Below are 19,714 nucleotides of genomic sequence, written 5' to 3' on the forward strand. Positions count from 1 at the left end.
AGTAGCTGGGGTTACAGGCACATACCACAATACCTGGCTAATTTTTTTTTTTTAATTTTTGCTAGAGATGAGGTCTCACAATGTTTCTGAGGATGGTCTCAAACTCCTGAGATCAAGTGATCCTCCCACCGTGGCCTCCCAAAGTGTTGGGATTACAGGTGTAGTCATCACACCTGGCCCTTTCTTCTTTTTAAATGTACGCTCTTACAGCTATAAATTTCTTTCTGAGCACTGATTTGGCTGCATCTCATGAATTTTGGTATGTTATGTTTTCATTTTCATTAACCTCACAGTATCTTCCAATTTCCCTAGTGAGTTTTTCTTTAACCCATTGTTTGTTTAAAAGCGTGTTGTTAATTTCCACGTATTTGCTAATTTTCCAGTTCCCTTCTGTTACTGATTTCTGGCTTTATTCTATTGTGATCAGAGAAGATTCTTTACATGATTTTGATCTTTTTAAATCCAAGAAACACTTTATGGGCTAAAAAAGGTCTTCCCGGTGAATATTCCACGTGCACTGAAGAAGAATGCATATTCTGCTGTTGTTGGGTACAGAGTTCTGTATATGTGTGTTGGGGCTAGTTGGCATATAGTGTTGTTCAAGTTCTCAATTTAGATTTTAAAAACCCTGAAGGTCATTGAGAAATCAAGTGCTGACCTTGAATCTAGCTCCTATTAATCTGAATTTGTATTTTCTGGGGGTGGGATGGAGTTACACTACCCAAATTGTTATGGTGTCAAGAAATGTTCTTTTATTGCTCAATGTATGTTTTCTTTAAAGCATGTTTACATTTTATATATTATGGTATGACTTTTATAGAAGTTCACAGAACAGAAAAAGCTGGAGGCCTTGGGCCTCTCTGTTGTTATTTTAAGGGATGTAAGGACAAGAGGATTCTGTGTGCTGCCTTTAGTTTAGAAAAATCATTGTGCACAGACCTGCCATGATAGGAAATGTTATTACAAGCCTAACTGGAATAAGCAATACTAGCTAACATTTTTGAAGTGATGCTATGAACTTTTATTTTAAATATTGCTTATTTTCTTCAGACCAGAACTTTTAAAGCTGTGTATTAAAATAATTTCAGGAATATGAAATGCAAAAAACAAAAGAGGAAGACTTTTTGAAGTTATTTGATAGGTGGAAAGAAGAAGAAAAGGAGAAACTAGTTGATGAAATGGAAAAAGTCAAGGAAATGCTTATGAAGGAATTTAAAGAATTAACTTCAAAGAATTCAGCATTAGAATATGTAAGTATTAAACCTAGAAGTTCTTATGGTATTGATTGCCTTGAGAGGTGGTGTTAGGATGGCATTAAGGCCAGGGGATCCAGCAGTTACTTTACGGTACCCTGGTGCAGACATTCTTCTCCCCAAGAGTCTTGAGGGAGGCATAGAGGTGACAGAGTGAGTCAGAGGTGTTTTGCTGAGAGTGGGAGCTTTGGCCTTAAACTCCAGTGCAGAACACCTGTGGTGAGATATAGACGACCCTCTTCTATGAAGGTCCCTCTTTTCTTATCTGGTTAGGTTAGCCTTGAACTGTAAACTCCTCCCTGAGTTTTGGAACTTTCCACTGTCCAGTGGGAATGGAAGAAAGCAGACCCAGAAAGACTAAGGACCTTTGCCAGGCCCGCTCCTCTACCCAGGCCCGGGTAGGATCTCTAAAGCAAGCAAGTTATGGCTAAATGAGCCCCTCTCCCTTATGGGAACAGCCCTGGTCCATACAGCCCTGGCCTCATGCATAGACGATACCTGAGCTGCTTCTTTAGAAAGCAGGCAATCAATCAGTGTCCTCCTGCTAAGAATTCTAAGCTCTCTGGTTAGATTTGACATGACTTTTCTTTGGGGGAAAAGGTAGAAAGGAAGGGAGCTGAGCAAAGGTCCTTGAGCTCCCTCTAGGGGCCAACAAGTTTTATAAACAAAAATAGAGATTTTTGAAATTCACCTGAGGGCTTTCCTAAAACTCTTTAAACTCTAGCATGAGGTTTGGTGAACGATGGCCCATGAACCAAGTCCAGCACACCACCTGCTTTTGAATGGCCTGTGACATAAGAATAGTTTTTACATTTTTACTTTTTATTTTTTTCGAGACAGAGTCTCTGTCACCCAGTCTGGAGGATAGTGGCACAATCTTGGCTCACTGCAACCTCTGCCTCGTGGGTTCAAGTGAGTCTCGTGCCTCAGCCTCCTGAGCAGCTGGGGTTACAGGCACATGCCACCACACCCAGCTAATTTTTGTATTTTTGGTAGAGACGATTTCACCATGTTGGCCAGGATGGTCTCAAACTCCTGACCTCAAGTGATCCTTCCACTTGGGCCTCCCAAAGTGTTGGGATTACATGTGTGAGCCTCTGTGCCCAGCCAGTTTTTACATTTTTAAAACGTTGGGAAAAAAAGAAGGCTATTTTGTGACACAGGAAAATTTCATTAAAGTTCACATTTCAGTGTCATGAGTGAAATTTTATTGAAACACAGCCATGTTTGGTAATTTACGTGCTGTCGGTGGCATTTTTGTGCAGGAGCAGTATAGTTGAATGTTTTGTCTGAGACCTTGTGTTATGAATCTCCATGATTTATAACTGTTGCCATTGAGCTTGGCTACCTGGCTGAGGTAGTGTTTGTCAGGTTTATCCACTGAAGAATTTCTCTTTTTTCCTCCTTTCCCTGCTGTCCTTTCTGAAATGAAGTCACTATGAGCAGCCTACACTGAGGAGAGGAGAAGTGCGCTCCCCCATCCTTTTGTTTTTGAAGTTAACATGTTACCTTCTGTGGTTTTCTGAGAGTTTTTGCCACGAGTAACATTGGGAATAACATCAAAAGAAAAGGGTAAAATTAAAACGTTATGTCTCTAATGGATTTACTGATATGGTCCCTGGACAGTGTTGGCCTCTCACTAAACTAGCTTAAGAACCAGGTGCATTCAGTTCTTCTGTTTCTGGCACCTATTAAGTGCCCATAAAAAATTTTAAGCCCCAGCTGGGCCTGATGGCTCACACCTGTAATCCCAGCACTTTGGGAGACTGAGGTAGGCAGATTGTTGTGTGAGCCCAGGAGTTTGAGACCAGCCTGGGCAACATGGCAAAACCCTGTCTCTACAAAAAAATACAAAAATTAGCCAGGTGTGATGGTGCACGCCTGTAGTCCCAGCTACCTGGGGGGCTGAGGTGGAAGGATCGCTTGAACCCAGGGGTTGAGGCTGCAGTGAGCCATGATCATATCACTGCAACTCTAGCCTGGGCAACAGAATGAGACCCTGTCTCAAAAAAAAAAAGACTCATTTAAGATTAGAAAGTTAGATTTTCCTTCCCCTTTTTTCACCCTGTACATATTCTGATAGGAAGACCAGCAAGCAGTAGAAACAAACCAGTAAAACCACAGGGAAGCAGAAGTGGGAGAAGCTTCCAAGAGCATCCAGGAGCATCCAAGAGGGCAGTCAGATTTAAAACACAGCTACGTGCTCCCTGATTTTATTCTCCGTTTCAGTCTTATAAAAGTCTAACTGTAGTACTGAGCTTGAATTTTATCTTATAGCAACTGTCAGAAATCCAGAAGTCCAACATGCAGATCAAGTCCAACATAGGCACATTAAAAGATGCACACGAGTGTAAAGAAGACCGCTCTCCATATCCCCAGGATTTCCATAATGTCATGCAGCTTCTTGATAGTCAGGTACGTGCAAGTGGGTGACAGCTGCAGTGGATGCCTTCCTTTTTCTTAGCAAAGTAATTTACAGTGAGCGTCATCTGCAGAAAAAGTGTGTGTCTTTTTGAGTAACCATGAAGGTGACTAGCTCTTATTTTTCTTTTCTTTTTTTTTTTTTTTTTTTTTTTTTGAGACAGAGTCTCGCTCTGTCGCCCAAGCTGGAGTGCAGTGGCCGGATCTCAGCTCACTGCAAGCTCCGCCTCCTGGGTTCACGCCATTCTCCTGCCTCAGCCTCCCGAGTAGCTGGGACTACAGGCGCCCGCCACCTGGCCCGGCTAGTTTTTTGTACTTTTTAGTAGAGACGGGGTTTCACCGTGTTAGCCAGGATGGTCTCGATCTCCTGACCTCGTGATCCACCCGTCTCGGCCTCCCAAAGTGCTGGGATTACAGGCTTGAGCCACCGCGCCCGGCCTAGCTCTTATTTTTCTCCTACAACATGCCTAAGTCATAAGAGGTGTTTGTTACACGCTTGCTGTTGGCAAATAGCATACACAACAGTTGGCAAAACTGTTTTGTTTCTTCTCTCCATAAAATCAATTTGAATTGGTTAGTATAACCTAGCTATTCATTTTTCATCTTTCAGATGTAGCTTTCAATTTCAAAAGGTGTAGAAGGGCATATTGAAGCACCAGATTTAGTTTTAGAGCTTAAATATACTGCTAATTGTATTTTTAGTAGAAATGGAGTTTCACCATATTGGCCAGGCTGGTTTCCTGACCTCAGGTGATCCACCCACCTTGGCTTAATTAGCTGGACGTGGTGGCAGATGCCTGTAATCCCAGCTACTTGGAGGGCTGAGGCAGGAGAGTTGCTTGAACCCAGGAGGCAGAGGTTGCAGTGAGCTGAGATCACAGCATTGCACTCCAGCCTGGGCAACAAGAGTGACAGCCTCAAACAAAATGTATATATGTGTGTGTGTGTGTATGTGTGTGTGTATATATATACGTGTGTGTGTATATATACACATGCACACATACACGTATATATATATACACACATATATACACACATATATATGTATACACACACACACACAGAGCTAACTGGCCAACTGATGATCTCTTAGATTTGTGAGACAATCACTTTTATTTGGAAGTGAACTTCTGTAATCAGCACAATCTTCATCATGGCTATTTTGGTCACAGCAGTTTAGGGGAACAATTTTTTTAAACTAGGAAGAAAATAGAGATGAGAGCTTATGAATTCAGGATTTTTTTAAAAAGCCTGGGTCATTCTAAAAAAGGTAAGTGGACTTTGGAAATAGGGATCACTGCTTCTTGCTTCTGTACTCACCTCTTTCCTCCCCGACCCAAATCTGCCTGCTCCACTGCAGTCAGGCTGACCATGTCCCTGTCCTGTCTGAAGTTCTTCAGTGACCCTTATTCTGGACTTCCCACCAGCTCGCAGGGTCCTTTGGGTTCTGGTCCCTGGGACATCTTTCTCTGTTCTTCTCTTTCCTGGCACTTCAGTGGCCCAGCAGCCCATGCCTCTGAGAACATGGCCTTCTGTCTTCTTCCTCAGTTCTGGCTGCCTTCCTGCCTGTCCTGCAGCTCCCAGTTTTCGGGACCTGTCTTTTACTCATTCTTTAGTATTCAGCCAGGGCGGCAGGTACCACTGTCAGAAAGTTCTCCTGAGCCTCTAGGCTATAGCATTTCTGTAGTCCCTAAGTGGGACCTGATCACATACACATTATATGTGGATTCTCCATGGCTGTGTCTACTTGCCTCCCATGCAGAGCAGGGCCTGTCTCTTAACCTTCTTTTAGCCTGCCAGTGGCCATCCAGCGAGGTGCCTGGTATATGGTAGGAAACCAGGAGCTGGGTCCTGAACTGAACTGTTGACATCTGCTTCCAGCAGGCTGGAAACTACAGCTGGTCGCTCATGAACTGAAGGACATGGTTCTAAAATCCTAAGGTCCCACCTAAATTTCTTCTATTTCCGTCCTGTGAGTTGTGTGGTCAGTTCAGAACCCATGGCCTCAGAAACGTTGCTGTTTCCTTTTGGCCTCTTAGGTTGGCAAACTAGCACCTACTTTTGTAAATAAAGTGTTACTGGCTATGTCCCAGTAACATTTTATGAGTGCTAGTTCATTTACATCTTATCCATGGCTGTTGTCCCAATTGTGGGATGACACAACTGTATTGTGTTGTGTTGTGACCAAGTTGTTTGGCCCCTAGAGCCTATGATATTTACTATTAGCTCCTTACTCAAAAATTTTTGCTGACCCCTGCCTTATGGTATAAGATTAAAACCAGATGCAAATATATTTAAGCATTTTTGACTGTGTATATTCTAAAAAATACCAGCTGTATTAGTCTGTTCTCACACTGCTACAAAGAACCACCTAAGACTGGGTAATTTATAAAGAAAAGAGGTTTAATTGACTCACAGCTCCATAGGCTGTACAGGAGGCATGGCTGGGGAGGCCTTAGGAAACTTACAATCATGGCAGAAGGACAAAGGGGAAGTAAGCATGTCTTAAGATGGTGGAGCCAGGAGAGAGAAAGCGAAGAGGGAAGTGCTACACACTTTTAAAAAACCAGGTCTTGTGAGAACTCACTCACTATCATGAGAACTGCAAGGGGGACGTCCACCCCCATGATTCAATCATCTCCCACCAGGCCCATCCTCCAACACATGAGATTTGAGTGGGGACAGAGAGCCAAACTATTTCACTAGCTAAAATTTTACCAGATAGATAGTTGGGTTTCATAGATATTCACTAAAAAGGAAGCTTCCATATTGCATAGATCTCATTGTTACAGTTGTACATAAATTATTCTTTTATTTTGTAGGAAAGCAAATGGACAGCTCGAGTTCAAGCTATTCATCAAGAACACAAGAAAGAGAAGAGTCGGGTAAGATTAAGAAACCAATGGCCTAAAGTGGGCCATGTTTTAAAGGAATATTTGCTTTTCTTTTTAATAAACATAATATTTGTCCACTTAATAACATTTGGGGAGAAATGTGTAGCAAAATTAAAATTACCTATAATTCTAACACGAACGATAACCACTGCTACTACTTTCTTATAATTTGTTTCAGTTTTCTTTTATGCATTTCTGTAAGTGTAGAACCTCATGTATACATAGCTTTACAACATTCGAATTATGTTTTATAGGTTTGTACACTTTTCACTTCATATATCATAGACTTTTCCTAAGTTTTAAAGTATTCTTCAAAATCATGACTTTTAATGATGTCATGATGATCTTATTGGATGTATCATAAGTTACTTAATCATTTCTTCATTGTCAAATACATGTTTCTGATTTTTTTGCATCACAGAATTGCAATGTAAGTAATTTTTTAAAAAGGCAAGAACTGTTTGCATTAAAATCACTTTAATGAAAACAAGCTTTTAATTATGACACTGATTCTCTTTCACCTGAGTACATCAGAAATTTAAGTGTTAAAATGTGTTTACACTAGTGCAAAATATCTAAAGTAGATGTATTTGAGAAGATCTTAAAATAGGAAAATTTCTGTTTATTTTTTCACTTGAAATTGTATTTTGTACCTTAGTATTTCTTGTAGATCTTTTCTGAATGGAAAAAATGTTTCCTCTTTTGCACATTTTCTAATATTACCTTTCTTAGTTAGTAGAATATTAAACAACAAAAGATCATATATGTGTATAATTGCTAGGATGAAGTGTGTTCAGATGATCAAAAAATTTATCAGCTTATATTTCTCCAAAGTGGAACAAATACTGAGGAAGATGGGGATAAAAAAGAAACTGTGAACAGTACTAGAGCCAAACTAAAGCAAAGCAAACAAAAACTAAAAATATTTCACAAAACATCTGCAGTTCTTGAGGAACTTCGATGGGAAAGTTAGACATTAATCTACCTTTAAGATTCTATCATTGCTAGAAAAGGAAATAGGAACCACTATTTTTCCTCTATTCCATTTATAATATCATTTCATCATGCAAATTTATAGTGATAATACACAGACATACAACCAATATACATCTATATACATACGCATATACAGTATATTGAAAATTGTATCACTGATGTGGCAGTTCAATTTAGGAGATATTTACTGAGCATCTGCTATGTACTACACTTTATAAGGCTAAAAAGAGGTGTGGAACAATGCCTGCCCTCAGACTGCTTACAGTACAAAAGGAGAGTAGAAGTGAGGCTACAGATATGGGAATCAGGATGGGATAAATGCAGAGTATCCTAGGGACTGAACAGAGAGAGTTTCTTGAAGTGGGGTTAGGGCTGTGTGTGGATCATGCCCATGTTTACTTCTTCAGCCTAAACAACTCTTCTGAGTTCAGATTAGGTGACCAGCTTTGTACTTGACATCTCCATGGGCTTCTCAAGTACAACTTGCCTAAGATGAAGTTCTTGGGTTTGTTCCCCAGACGTGGCAAATGGCACCCTCGTTCCTCCAGGTGCTCATCTTTTTTTTCTTTTTTTTTTTTTGAGACGGAGTCTCCCTCTGTCGCCCAGGCTGGAGTGCAGTGGCCGCATCTCAGCTCACTGCAAGCTCCGCCTCCCGGGTTTACGCCATTCTCCTGCCTCAGCCTCCAGAGTAGCTGGGACTACAGGCGCCTGCCACCTTGCCCGGCTAGGTTTTTTGTATTTTTTAGTAGAGACGGGGTTTCACTGTGTTAGCCAGGATGGTCTCGATCTCCTGACCTCGTGATCCGCCCGTCTCGGCCTCCCAAAGTGCTGGGATTACAGGCTTGAGCCACCGCATCCGCCCAGGTGCTCATCTTGATTCCACCTTTCTCTCTCAATCTCCGAGTCCAGGCTGTCTGCAGGGCTCGCTGTATGGAACCAGTTCTTCTGTTTCCTGTTGCCTCTACCACGAACTAAGCCTCCATTTCTGAATGGGCCCCAGGGTGGGTCTCCTCAATTCCAGCCTTCCCCTTCCTTAATTTGCTCTCCACAGAGCCAGAAAAATAACCTGGCTGCTGGCCACCATTCTAGCCTCAGCCTGACCACCCCCACCCCCCGGAACCTCCTCTTTCCAGCTACGATTCTAATTCTAATTCTGCTCATTTCTAGAACATTCTGGCCTTTTCCTCTTTCATACCTGGTTGTCATTGTTGGGAAGCCCTTCCCCTTTCTCTTCACATGGCTACCTCCTTGCCCTCGGAATGAGGTGTCTATTCTGTGTGGCAAATGACCACAAAGTGAGTGGTTGAAAGTGGCATGTATTTCTCTTCTCAATGTATAGGAGTCCAGGCAGGGCTTCGCTGGGCTCAGGGACTTATAGGCTGCATTGAGAGTGTCAGCTGGGCTGTGTTCCTGTCTGGGGTTCCTTGTGGTTATTTGAAGGGCTGAAACTATCAGGTCCCAGAGGCTACTGCTTCTCCATAGCAATACATAGCATGACAACTTCAAGGCCAGCTAGAGTGTGTCTCTCTTGCTTACATTCTCCCCCTTCAGGAAGGGCCTGGGACTTCTTACTTTTTGTTTTTTTTCTTTTTGGTAGGACAGAGTCTCACTCTATTGCCCAGGCTGGAGTGCAGTGATGCCATTTTGGCTCACTGCAACCTCCGCTTCCTGGGTTCAAGTGATTGGTCCTGCCTCAGCCTCCTGAGTAGCTGGGATTATGTGCCATCATGCCGAGCTAATTTTTGTATTTTTAGTAGAGATGGGGTTTCACCTTGTTGGCTTGGCTGGTCTCAAGCTCCTGACCTCAGGTGATCCACCTGCCTTGACCTCCCGAAGTGTAGGGATTACAGGCGTGAGCCACCACGCCCAGCCTGGAACTTCTTTAGGGGGCTCACCTGAATAAGACAGGCCCACACAGGATAATCTTCCTTTTCATAACCTCAAAGTCTGCAGATTTGGGACTGCAATTGCATCTCCAAAGTCCCTTCACCTTTGCCATATTCTGTGGTTGCATTGTGAGAAGCACAATGTTCTCTTCAGACCAACGGACAGCATCACACAGGGGTGTACACCAGGAGTGCAACCTTGAGAGCCCCCTGAGAACCCTGCCTACCCCACTGCCTCTGGCCTCTGGGTCCTGGTCACCTGATGTCACTCTATCCAAGTAGGTAGTCCCTTTTCTTTATTATTCCCATCACATCTCAAGCAGAGCTCTGAGCACTATTTTAAATAGTTTACTTGCTTATTTTTTTCCTTGTTTATTATCTGTCTCTCCAATCATATCCTTGGCCCTCTGAGTAAAGGGCTCTATCTGTTTCGCTCTCCATTGTCTTCCCAGCATCCACTCATGTGCCTGAAATGTGGTTGGCACTCGCTACACACTTGCAGAATGAATGTGGAAGGTAGCTAGATGTCTAGCCAGGGCATCATTCAGCCTTGTTTTCATAGTTGGAGAAAGGCTGATTGTAGGGTTCAGAAGAGCAGGGTTACCAGAGTTGTCTGGAGGTCTAAGCACCATCTTCTGTAGGGAGGACACTAGTCCAGATTTCCACCCTGCACCTAGGGAGCTTCCCCCATGGCAATTACTGTGTAGTCAGGACGATGGCGTTCACCTCCCAGCATATTTTATCTATGGCAGCTAAGATGCAGGATCCCAGGAGCAGTGGACGGTAGTTTCTCCGCACCACAAGTGGCTCCACTGTGCAAGGCGTGTTCTCCTTTGTCCCCCTGCATTACGCGGAAGCAAAAGTGGCCCGTTCTTACAGTTCATGTCCTGGTGTCCTGGTGCTGACTCACTGGCTCTCAGCTGTGCACGTTTCTCCTCATCAGGGTGTTTTGTTTTGTTTCGTGTTGAAAGCTGATTAACCAGCATACCATTGGTTTCATGGGAACATTTAGAAATAAATGGATACTTGTAGTTGCCATATACTTAATGCTTCTAAGAGTTCTATGAGGTAGGTGCTGTCACCCATTTTACAGTTGAGGAAACAGGGGCTTAGACAGATGCTGTCTTGCCCACAGTCGCTGGTATTTGAATGCAGGCCCTGTGTACTCCAGGGCATACCACACTGGCTGGCCTGTCTAGCTGCAGGTACTCACCAGTGAAGCTCCCAGCTGGGAAGGAAAATAGGCAGTGACAACTTCGAGTGGTTGCTTTTCTGTAAGAACGCAGGATCTTTTCTTTGGTTGCTCTGACATGGTAATCCCTAACCAGGGATGCACTTCAGAATTATCTGAGACTGTTTTCCAAAGTACACGTGACCAGCTCCACTCCCTGAGATCTTGATTTAGTAGGTAAGTCTGGGACACATGGATTTTGGAAATAAACAAACCAAAACCCACCCAGGCTATTCTGTTTTGGATGTATGGTTTGAACCACTGCTCTTACATCATTAAAATCTCTACTCTTATTCTTCAAGCCATCTTTCTAGCATTGGTATTTAGGGACAGAATTCAGGTTTCTTTATTAATCGGTGGGTGGCGGGGGGCGGATTTTTAAAATCCTGGCCCCTTTAAAGCCATCTGTGTTTCAAGCAGTTGTGGGAATTTCAGTGGCCTCTGGCTGGAATAGAAAGCGAGTTACAGTTTTTACACTTTGTCATTGTGAGTCGTGATGGAGAGAAAGACTGACGGTTGTCACCGAGGAAGAAGGTGAGGCCTTTCCTGGTTTTGAGTGGGGCACACACCTCATGTACTGGGTACGTGAGGGGGATTTGTGCCACCACTAGGCTGCACTCCTTCCTTGCCTGTTGGTTTGGCTTGTTTAGAAGCTGCTTACCTCTCCCTTCTTTTCTCTTAAACCCTAACAGAGGGGTGAATTCAATCAGGTTTAGTAATCTCTGCCTGAGACCTAACTATTAATTATTCCACATGATTGGTGCCTGCTATTCCCACAATGCACATATTGTATTTCTCTGTTTAGGGGAAGTTGCATTTGCCAACTTTCTATTGATTTACCTAGATTCTTGGCAATTTTTTTTTGTTTTAAATAACATTGGTAAGAGTTCAGAGGCAGTCACTGATAAGTGATGGCATGCCCTTTTTACCCAACAGAAGACTCTTGAGAGCTTGGGAGGTTGTCAAATGGTCACATAATGAAAGAAGGGAGGATGGGGTGATGTGGACCAGTAGGGAAAAATTCGTAGTGCTTGAAATGGGATAATAGAAAATGGGCTCATGAGCTGCAAACTTCAAAATAATTTCTGGCTGTGTTTGCCTAGACCCTCTCCATTCCTCTCTCCACGAACTTAGATTTTCCCACATCTCCTTTCTTCCTGGGGCCTGGAGCAACTCCCCGTGTAGTTGATCAAGGCCAAGATCCTAAACCTCCATCCAGCAGCCTGGACATTTTTACTGGCTTTTCCTTCTATTTTCCAGCTCAGCATTTCTCAGACTGCTTTGGAGGCCACTTTTCCAGGGGCCTGTAAGGATGAAAGCTCTTGGCAATGCCCTCCTTGGGGGAGGTTCTTAGTATCCACTAGGATAGAAAAGATTCTTTTTAGGTTTCACTCGGAAAATCTTTCTAGATTGGTTCCACCCAGTATTTGCCCAGCCTCATAGGAGCACAGAGATTTCAGAGGCAAGGCCATGCAGGATGCTAAGACACTTTTTTTTTTTTTTTTTTGAGAGTGGGTCTTACTCTCTCGCCCGGGCTGGAGTGCAGTGGCATGAGCCTAGCTCACTGCAGCCCCAACCTCCTGGGGCCAAGCAACCCTTCCACCTCAGCCTCCCGAGGAACTAGGACCCCAGGCTCACCCCACCACACCTAGCTTAAGTTTTAAAACTTTTTGTAGAGACAAGGTCTTACTATGTTGCCCACGCTGATCTCCAACTCCTGGACTCCAGCGATTCTCCCTCCTTGGCTTCCCAAAAGAGCACTGACCTTGAAACATGCATGTGAAAGTTTAAGTCTGGGCTCTGCCCCCTTCAGCTGTTTCAATTAGGGCCAGTGACTTTACCTTTCTAGACTTGAGGTTTCCTATCTGTACAATGGGGCCAAAACATGTGTCCGTAAAATTGTGGCGTGGACTCAACAAAGTGAAGTGCACCGAGTACACAGTGAGTGTTAGTTTTCTAAAAGCAAGCAAATGAGGAAATGCTGGTGTAGGTGCCTTTATATACTCATCTCAGGCATGGATACTTCCTGCTCCTTTATTTGGTCAGCATACCCTGTCACCACTTCCAGGCTGTAGACTTGGAATGTCCTTCACCCCAATTATCAAGCCTTTTTTTTTTTAATTTTTAATTTTTTTGAGATAGAATCTCACTCCGTCGCCCAGGCTGGAGTGCAATGACATGATCTCAGCTCACTGCAACCTCTGCCTCCTGGATTCAAAAATTCTCCTGCCTCGGCCTCCCAAGTAGCTGGGATTACAGGCGCCCGCCACCACACCTGGCTGATTTTTGTATTTTTATTAGAGATGGGGTTTTGCCATTTTGGCCAGGCTGGTCTCAAACTCCTGACCTCAAGTGATCTGCCTGCCTCGGCCTCCCAAAGTGTTGGGATTACAGGCATGAGCCATGGTGCCTGACCTCAAGCACCCTCCACCCTTTTTTTTTTTTAACCTTCTCTGTTTAAACAACTACTGAAATTGCTTTAAGCACCTTTCCTTCAATTATTGAAAACAAATTCTTGAATTCTTTTTGTCCAGTCTATGATCTTCCATGACATTATCTCTAAAGACGAATATATCTGTGTGTCTCTGTCCTCTGCTTCTCTCCCTTTCTTTCCCTCCCTTCCTCTTTCCCTCTAATCCCCATCATCCCCCTTCTTTTTCTCAGTAAACATGTATCAGTAAACATTTCTCAGAGAATCTGCTAAGGGCTAGGGATTGGGCTAGTTTCTGGGAATATAAAATAATTAAGATGTGGCTGGGCACGGTGGCTCACACCTATAATCCCAACACTTTGGGAGGCCAAGGCGGGTGGATCACCTGAGGTCAGGAGTTCAAGACCAGCCTGGTTAACATGGTGAAACCCCGTCTCTACTAAAAATACAACATTTAGCCAGGTGTGGTTGTGTGGGCCTGTAATCCCAGCTGCTCAGGAGGCTGAGGCAGGAGAATTGCTTGAACCCGGGAGGCAGAGGCCGCAGTGAGCCAAGATTGCTCCACTGCACTCCAGCCTGGGTGACAGAGCGAGACTCCATGTCAAAAAAAAAAAAAAAAAAAAAATTAAGATGTGCTCTCTGGCCTAGGATGGGCCAGGTGGCATGTGAAGGACAGGACTGCAGGAAAAATTTAGTACCGAGGGTCAGCGCCACTCTACAGGAGAAGCCTGAATCCTTTATCATTGCTCATCATGTGTTATTTCATGTTATGTGCTCTAATTGGCTCAGCTGCTCCCAGTATCAGCATTGTCTGGGGTCATGAGTTCCTTTGGGAACACAGATGAAGCACCTAGAGCAGCCAGGGTCAGGATCTACCGTGATCAAAGATTTATTCAATGACTTGATGTGCATGGATAGCATCCGGCCAGCAAAACAGGCAGGGCATGTACCTGAAATCTGGAGAATGAAGACATTTGACATGCAGCTTACAGACAGATGCCTTTCTTAACTTTTTTTCAGCTCCTGTCACATATAGAGAAACTTCGAACCTCCATGATAGATGATCTAAATGCAAGCAATGTTTTCTACAAGAAAAGGATAGAAGAGCTAGGGCAGAGACTTCAGGAGCAGAACGAGCTGATTATAACTCAGAGACAGCAAGTATGTCTGGCGACAGTGTGGCACCATGCTTCTTTAAGCAACGCAGTCTGTCTAAGAACATGTGTTTTTTACTTTAGAGCATTTGTAAGTGGTATAAGGTGAGGAAGATGGAATATTTTTCCCCTTGTGATTGCTTGTAAAAGCTAGTGCAATAAAATACATTTTTAAAAGGTATTTAAAAGTAATATGTTGAAGATTTATACAGTTAAAGTTCAAAATTAATTTGATTTGAAGGTAAATAAGAATTTCATTCGGTAATTACCCTGAGAAGCAGCCAAATCCAGATGCAACTTAAAAAAACTTTTTTTGTTATTTTATTTTAGACTCAAGGTGTACATAGACAGGTTTTTTACATGTATATATTGTGTAATGGTGAGGTTTGGGTAATAACTTTTGCCTGTATGCTTTTAAAGTCCACATGCCCTATGTCCCTGGATGATTTAGTGAAAAGGTTAATTTACTAACAACATTATCTGTCCATTATCCCATGTGTGTGTCCCTGTCTAACTTCAGACATATCACTAGAAGACTGTATTTCTTTGCAGATTAAAGACTTTACCTGTAATCCATTAAACAGTGTCAGTGAACCCAAAGGTAAGTGGATGGGATCCTGGTGCTGGCGGCGAGGGGACCTCCCCAACTGCGCTGGGCTTCAGAAGAATGTGGGTCCCATTTGTTTATGTGTGCTAAGATGGCATTCTTCTTGTTGTATTAATTTGGTAGGTCCGTCCTCTATTATTCTAATTTGAGAGATTTGTTACCACAACCCAGAAAGGTGAAGAATTTAAAAAATCTAAACTATCACGTAGTTTTCATTTTTTTAATCGGAGTACTATTAGGCACATAATACCTACTTGGGAACCATTTGCCTCTTATACACTGTAGAACAGAGTTATGTGTATAAAAGCACAGGGTCTGTTGACAGGTTGGGTTCACCTGCCATCTCTGGCACTTCATAGCTTTGTGAATCTCTGCCTCAGTTTCCTCAGCTTTATAGTAGGAATATGAATAGTGTTTCAGTCTGTTTTCTCTGCTATAATAGCATACCACAGACCAGTATTTATAAAGAAACAAAGTTTCTGGAGGCTAGGAAATCCAAGAGCATGGTGCTGACGTCTGGTGAGGGTCAGCCTATGGTGCAAGGCATCACCTGGCCAGCTAATGCATGAGACAGAGAAAGGAAATTGGTCCAAACTCATCTTTTAAAATCAGGAACCCACTCTCAATAACCAACCCATTCCTGCCACTATTGCCACATAACATTGTTACAATGGCAGTTAAATTTCAACTTGCATTTTTGAGGGGACATTCAAGTCATAGCAAATAGTAACTACATCATAGGCTTGTTATGAGGATTAAATGGGATAATATACCTATTAAGCCCTCATTAAGTTAGCCATTATTATTGATATTAAGCTCTTAGTAGGCCAGGCACAGTAGCTCACGTTTGTAATCCCTGCACTTTAGGAGGCCAAGGCAGGAAGATCACTTGAGGCCAGGAGTTCGAGACTATCCTGGACAACATAGCGAGTACCCCTTCTCTAAAAACAAAAATAAAAAATGAGCTGTGCATGGTGGCAGGTACCTGTAGTCACAGCTACTCAGGAGGCTGGGGTGGAAGAATCACTCGAGCCCAGAAATTCAAGGCTGCAATGAGCTGTGATTCCACCACTGCACTCAAGCCTGGGTGACAATGTGAGACACACATCTCTGAAAAAGCAAAAACCAAAGAACTCTTAATGATTCTAAAGTGCTATAAAGGCTTGCTGCATTTTTCTCAACTGTGGCTGTTTTGGGGTTATAGGTTTGTTCTATGCTTAGTGGAAATATGCACAACCTACTGACTGCACCATTGATAGCCTGCCTACCTCCCTCTGTATCATTCAAGGTCTCTCTCTCTGTCTCTCTCTCTCTCTGTCTCTCTCTCTCTCTCTCTCTCTCTCTCTCTCTCTCTCTCTCTCTCTCTCTCTCTCTCTCTCTCTCTCTCTCTCTCTCTCTCTCCTCTCTCTCTCTCTCTCACATACACACAGTAAAGCAGTCAAGACCAGAGCAACAGCTGACTTTGCAAAAGAAAAAAATAAAATAAAAAAGAGACCAGAAGGGAGACTGGAAGCCACAGGTTCAGGGTCTCACTTCTGCCTAGTTTTCTTCCCGGTGATTCCAGTCCTGGTTCCTGCACGTCTCAGGTTGTTGAGGCCTCTTTGTCTATTTGAGGGATGCCAAGTGGGGATGGTGCTGGGGTGTATGAGCTGGGTTTCCTCCCTCTTGTTTTGAGATAGAGTTGAGGAAAGAGGGTTGTGGTTCCCTTTAACTCCTCTCCAAATAACAAGAGCTCAGGTAGGGAGGAATACTTGCAAAATTAACTAGATATCATAAATATTTGACTGCAAAATAATTCTGGGAAAAATTTAGCTTCAGAAAGATGAATGTTACACATATTTATTCTCCTGGTGATGTGCTATATGTTGGTACATTTCATTTATTGTTTTTCATGGGGGCACAAATTAGGATAAGGGCTACAAAAATTTAATCCATAGCTTGTGATTATTTTTGTTCATTTATTTTTCTGTCATTTCAGGAAATCCTTTAGCCTGGCAGGCTTTTGAATGTCAGCCAACTGCTCCAGCTGTGCCTAGTAAGTTCCTATAATAGATGCAGGGCTGCAAAGGTATCTTTAAAATGCTAAACCAAAACATAACTTTTACTTACTATTTTTCAAGACTTTTCTTTGAAAACCAGTGTATTTAGAGATCACATAATGATTTATTTTGATTCTTGGTTTTGACCTCGTTCTAAAACTCAAGACTGAATATCCACGTGATGTTGTGGTGATTTTGATTAGCTATAGCTATTATTTCACAATTTGTCTAAAAAGGGATGACTAAAAATTCCTCGGCATCACTTTAGTTTATACTTGTAGACTTCTCAAAGTGACACACTGGGTGACTGTGTGACTGTGTGTGGTGTCACCACACTTTGAAACTGCTGACACTCTTACTGCTGCAGGCTTTGACAGGTGTCCTGTCTGTCCTCACTTGTGGTCAGCCTGGCCATCTGCTCTATCTCCCGGAGCTGTTAAGATTCTGCAGTAAACCAAAAGGACATAATCTTTACAGTTTAGAAACTGACAGGTCGTTGTTTAAAAATACTAGCTAAATAGTTGAGATAGTTTTGCTTCCATTCAGGAAGGAGTAAGGGCAGATAGCCGTGCCATGTGCACGGCGATATGACCACAAGAGGAGTATGGGCTGAGGCTGAGCGCAGGGAGACGGCACCACACACATGGGCCCAGGGATCTCAAGAGCACTGTGTAGTGACCAAAGGACATTCTTGACCATGTTTTGGAATTTGGCACTATTGGCCAGAAAATGCTGATGGTTTTAACCTCTCAGTCTTCTCGGAGGCTTCTTGAAGCCTCTCGTTGCTTCTTGGAGCTGAAGAAGTTAAGCGGTAGTTAAGGAGAGGAGCGGAGTTTAAGTGCCAAGGGCAGGGTTGAGAGAGTAAGGGATGCTGAACTTACAGCTTATGAAATGAAGGAAAAAACACATTTCAGAGAAGGATGGAAAGGTCAAATACTAAATTATTCAAACAAACAATCTTCAGCAGCTGACCAAACTCAAATATATATGCAGAAAAAAAAAAAAAAAAAAACCCAAGGCTATATTTAGAGTGGTTTCCTCCAAATGAGTATGCAAAATTATCTATTGGAATGTGGGAAAAAATTATTAGAGATTATTTTTATGTATTAATAAATCTCATCCTTTTACTTTTTTCAAATTTTGTTTTAAAATGTACATATTCGTATTATAGTACATATAAAATTCATTTAAATAAATATGTGTATTTCTGGGGGAACTTTTACTGATTGGGGAATGTTGTCAAAAACTACGGATGCCACTGGCTCTAGAAAATTCCAAAAATAATAACAAAAAAATAGGCCCATAGCCCCATAGGTACAAGTCCCTTCCAAGTGAGGCCCTGGCTCGTCCCATTCCTCTTCCCAGCATACAAAAGGATCTAAAAGCCAAGGTTCTAATGATGGCAGGGAAGTTTTCATCACTTAAAAGAAAACATACAGTCTAAGATGCGAAAATCTAAATCACAAAGTGAAAGTCAGCTTAGGAGATATGCAATAAATAAATCAGACCTATACCCAGTAAAATGAAGATTTGTAATGTCTAATATAAGGCAGATATGGTCAAACCTGTTGATTCCACCTGTCTATACCCTTGGTGATTTAGACACTAGTCAGTCATTTACTGATTTATTACCCTTTCATAATAAGGGAATGAATTCTGTAGTTTAGAGAAAAGACCAAATTGTGATCAATTTTAACAGCATCAGATCTTTTGATTCTGTAAGCTGGAATAATATCTAGATCAGGAATAGTTAGTATTCTGTATTTTTTTTTTTTTTCCTGTAAAAGGCCAGATAGTGATTTACATTAGGCTTCACAGGCTAGATGGTCTGTTTTGCAACTACTCAGCTCTGCCATTGTAGTGTAAAATCAGTCATAGACAATACTTAAGTGAAGGAGCCATGTTCCAATAAAAACAGGCAGTGGACTGGGTATGTCTCATGGGCCATAGTTTGCCAGAACTTGATCTAGATTATGCAAATTGCAAATGGGTACAAAGGCAGTATTTCCAGAGTTTGTTAGCAATTTACAAATAGGAATTGAACACTTTCACTAGAAGCCATTGTGAAGATAAAAAATGTATACCTACAGAAGTAGCTGATGGCCGGGCGTAGTGGCTCATGCCTGTAATCCTAGCACTTTGGGAGGCTGAGGCAGGAGGATCACTTGAGGTCGCCAGTTCGAGACCAGCCTAGCCAACATGGTGAAACCCCGTCTCTACTAAAAATACAAAAGTTAGCTGGGCATGGTGCTGCATGCCTGTAGTCCCAGTTACTCAGGAGGCTGAGGCAGGAGAGGCGCTTGAGCCCAGGAGGCGAAGGTTGTAGTGAGCTAAGATCACGCCACTGCACTCCAGCCTGGGCAATGGGAGTGAAACTCTATTTCAAAAAAAAGTGGCTGAGGTTTGTGGCCAGTACTTTTTAGGGTAAGATTAGAATTAAAAGTCTGTCTTGATAAAATAAGGAAGCAGTAAACTAATAGACCAATACTGTTTAGTAAAAACAAACTGGACAAATAAATAGTCCAGAAAGGACTCTCAGATAAGAATTGTCAAATATTTGAAGAAGGCCGTGGAATCTAATTTTCTGGAGAAATTTAAATTGGAGAGCATTTAGTTTTACTTAAGTTGGGCAAACCTCTTTCCACAGGCAGTGACTAAATTAATAGCTTCACATAATGTCTTCCAGCCCAGTGATTAGAGTACTTTTCAAAACTGGTTTATTGTGCATGAATGTTCATTGCAGCATTATTCATAATAGCTAAACAGTGGAAGCAACTTATAGGTCCATAAACTAATGAAAAG

The 19,714-nt window shown here is 42.5% G+C and overlaps 1 protein-coding gene across 6 annotated transcripts in view; it reads left to right on the plus strand.

The window, feature by feature from the left end:
• Positions 1 to 19,714, plus strand: part of DZIP1 (DAZ interacting zinc finger protein 1) — a 65,034-nt gene that overhangs the window by 18,894 nt on the left and 26,426 nt on the right. For all 6 annotated transcript variants that reach the window (XM_033177419.1, XM_033177416.1, XM_033177414.1 and 3 more), the window contains 6 exons: positions 1,089 to 1,250; positions 3,531 to 3,668; positions 6,497 to 6,559; positions 14,133 to 14,273; positions 14,819 to 14,867; positions 16,852 to 16,908. In XM_033177419.1, the coding sequence (XP_033033310.1) occupies positions 1,089 to 1,250; positions 3,531 to 3,668; positions 6,497 to 6,559; positions 14,133 to 14,273; positions 14,819 to 14,867; positions 16,852 to 16,908 (610 nt within the window). The remainder of the gene's footprint in view (positions 1 to 1,088; positions 1,251 to 3,530; positions 3,669 to 6,496; positions 6,560 to 14,132; positions 14,274 to 14,818; positions 14,868 to 16,851; positions 16,909 to 19,714) is intronic.

The sequence above is a fragment of the Trachypithecus francoisi genome, unplaced genomic scaffold (genome assembly GCF_009764315.1).
Source record: "Trachypithecus francoisi isolate TF-2019V2 unplaced genomic scaffold, Tfra_2.0 Lachesis_group18, whole genome shotgun sequence".
In the NCBI taxonomy this organism is placed as follows: domain Eukaryota; kingdom Metazoa; phylum Chordata; class Mammalia; order Primates; family Cercopithecidae; genus Trachypithecus; species Trachypithecus francoisi.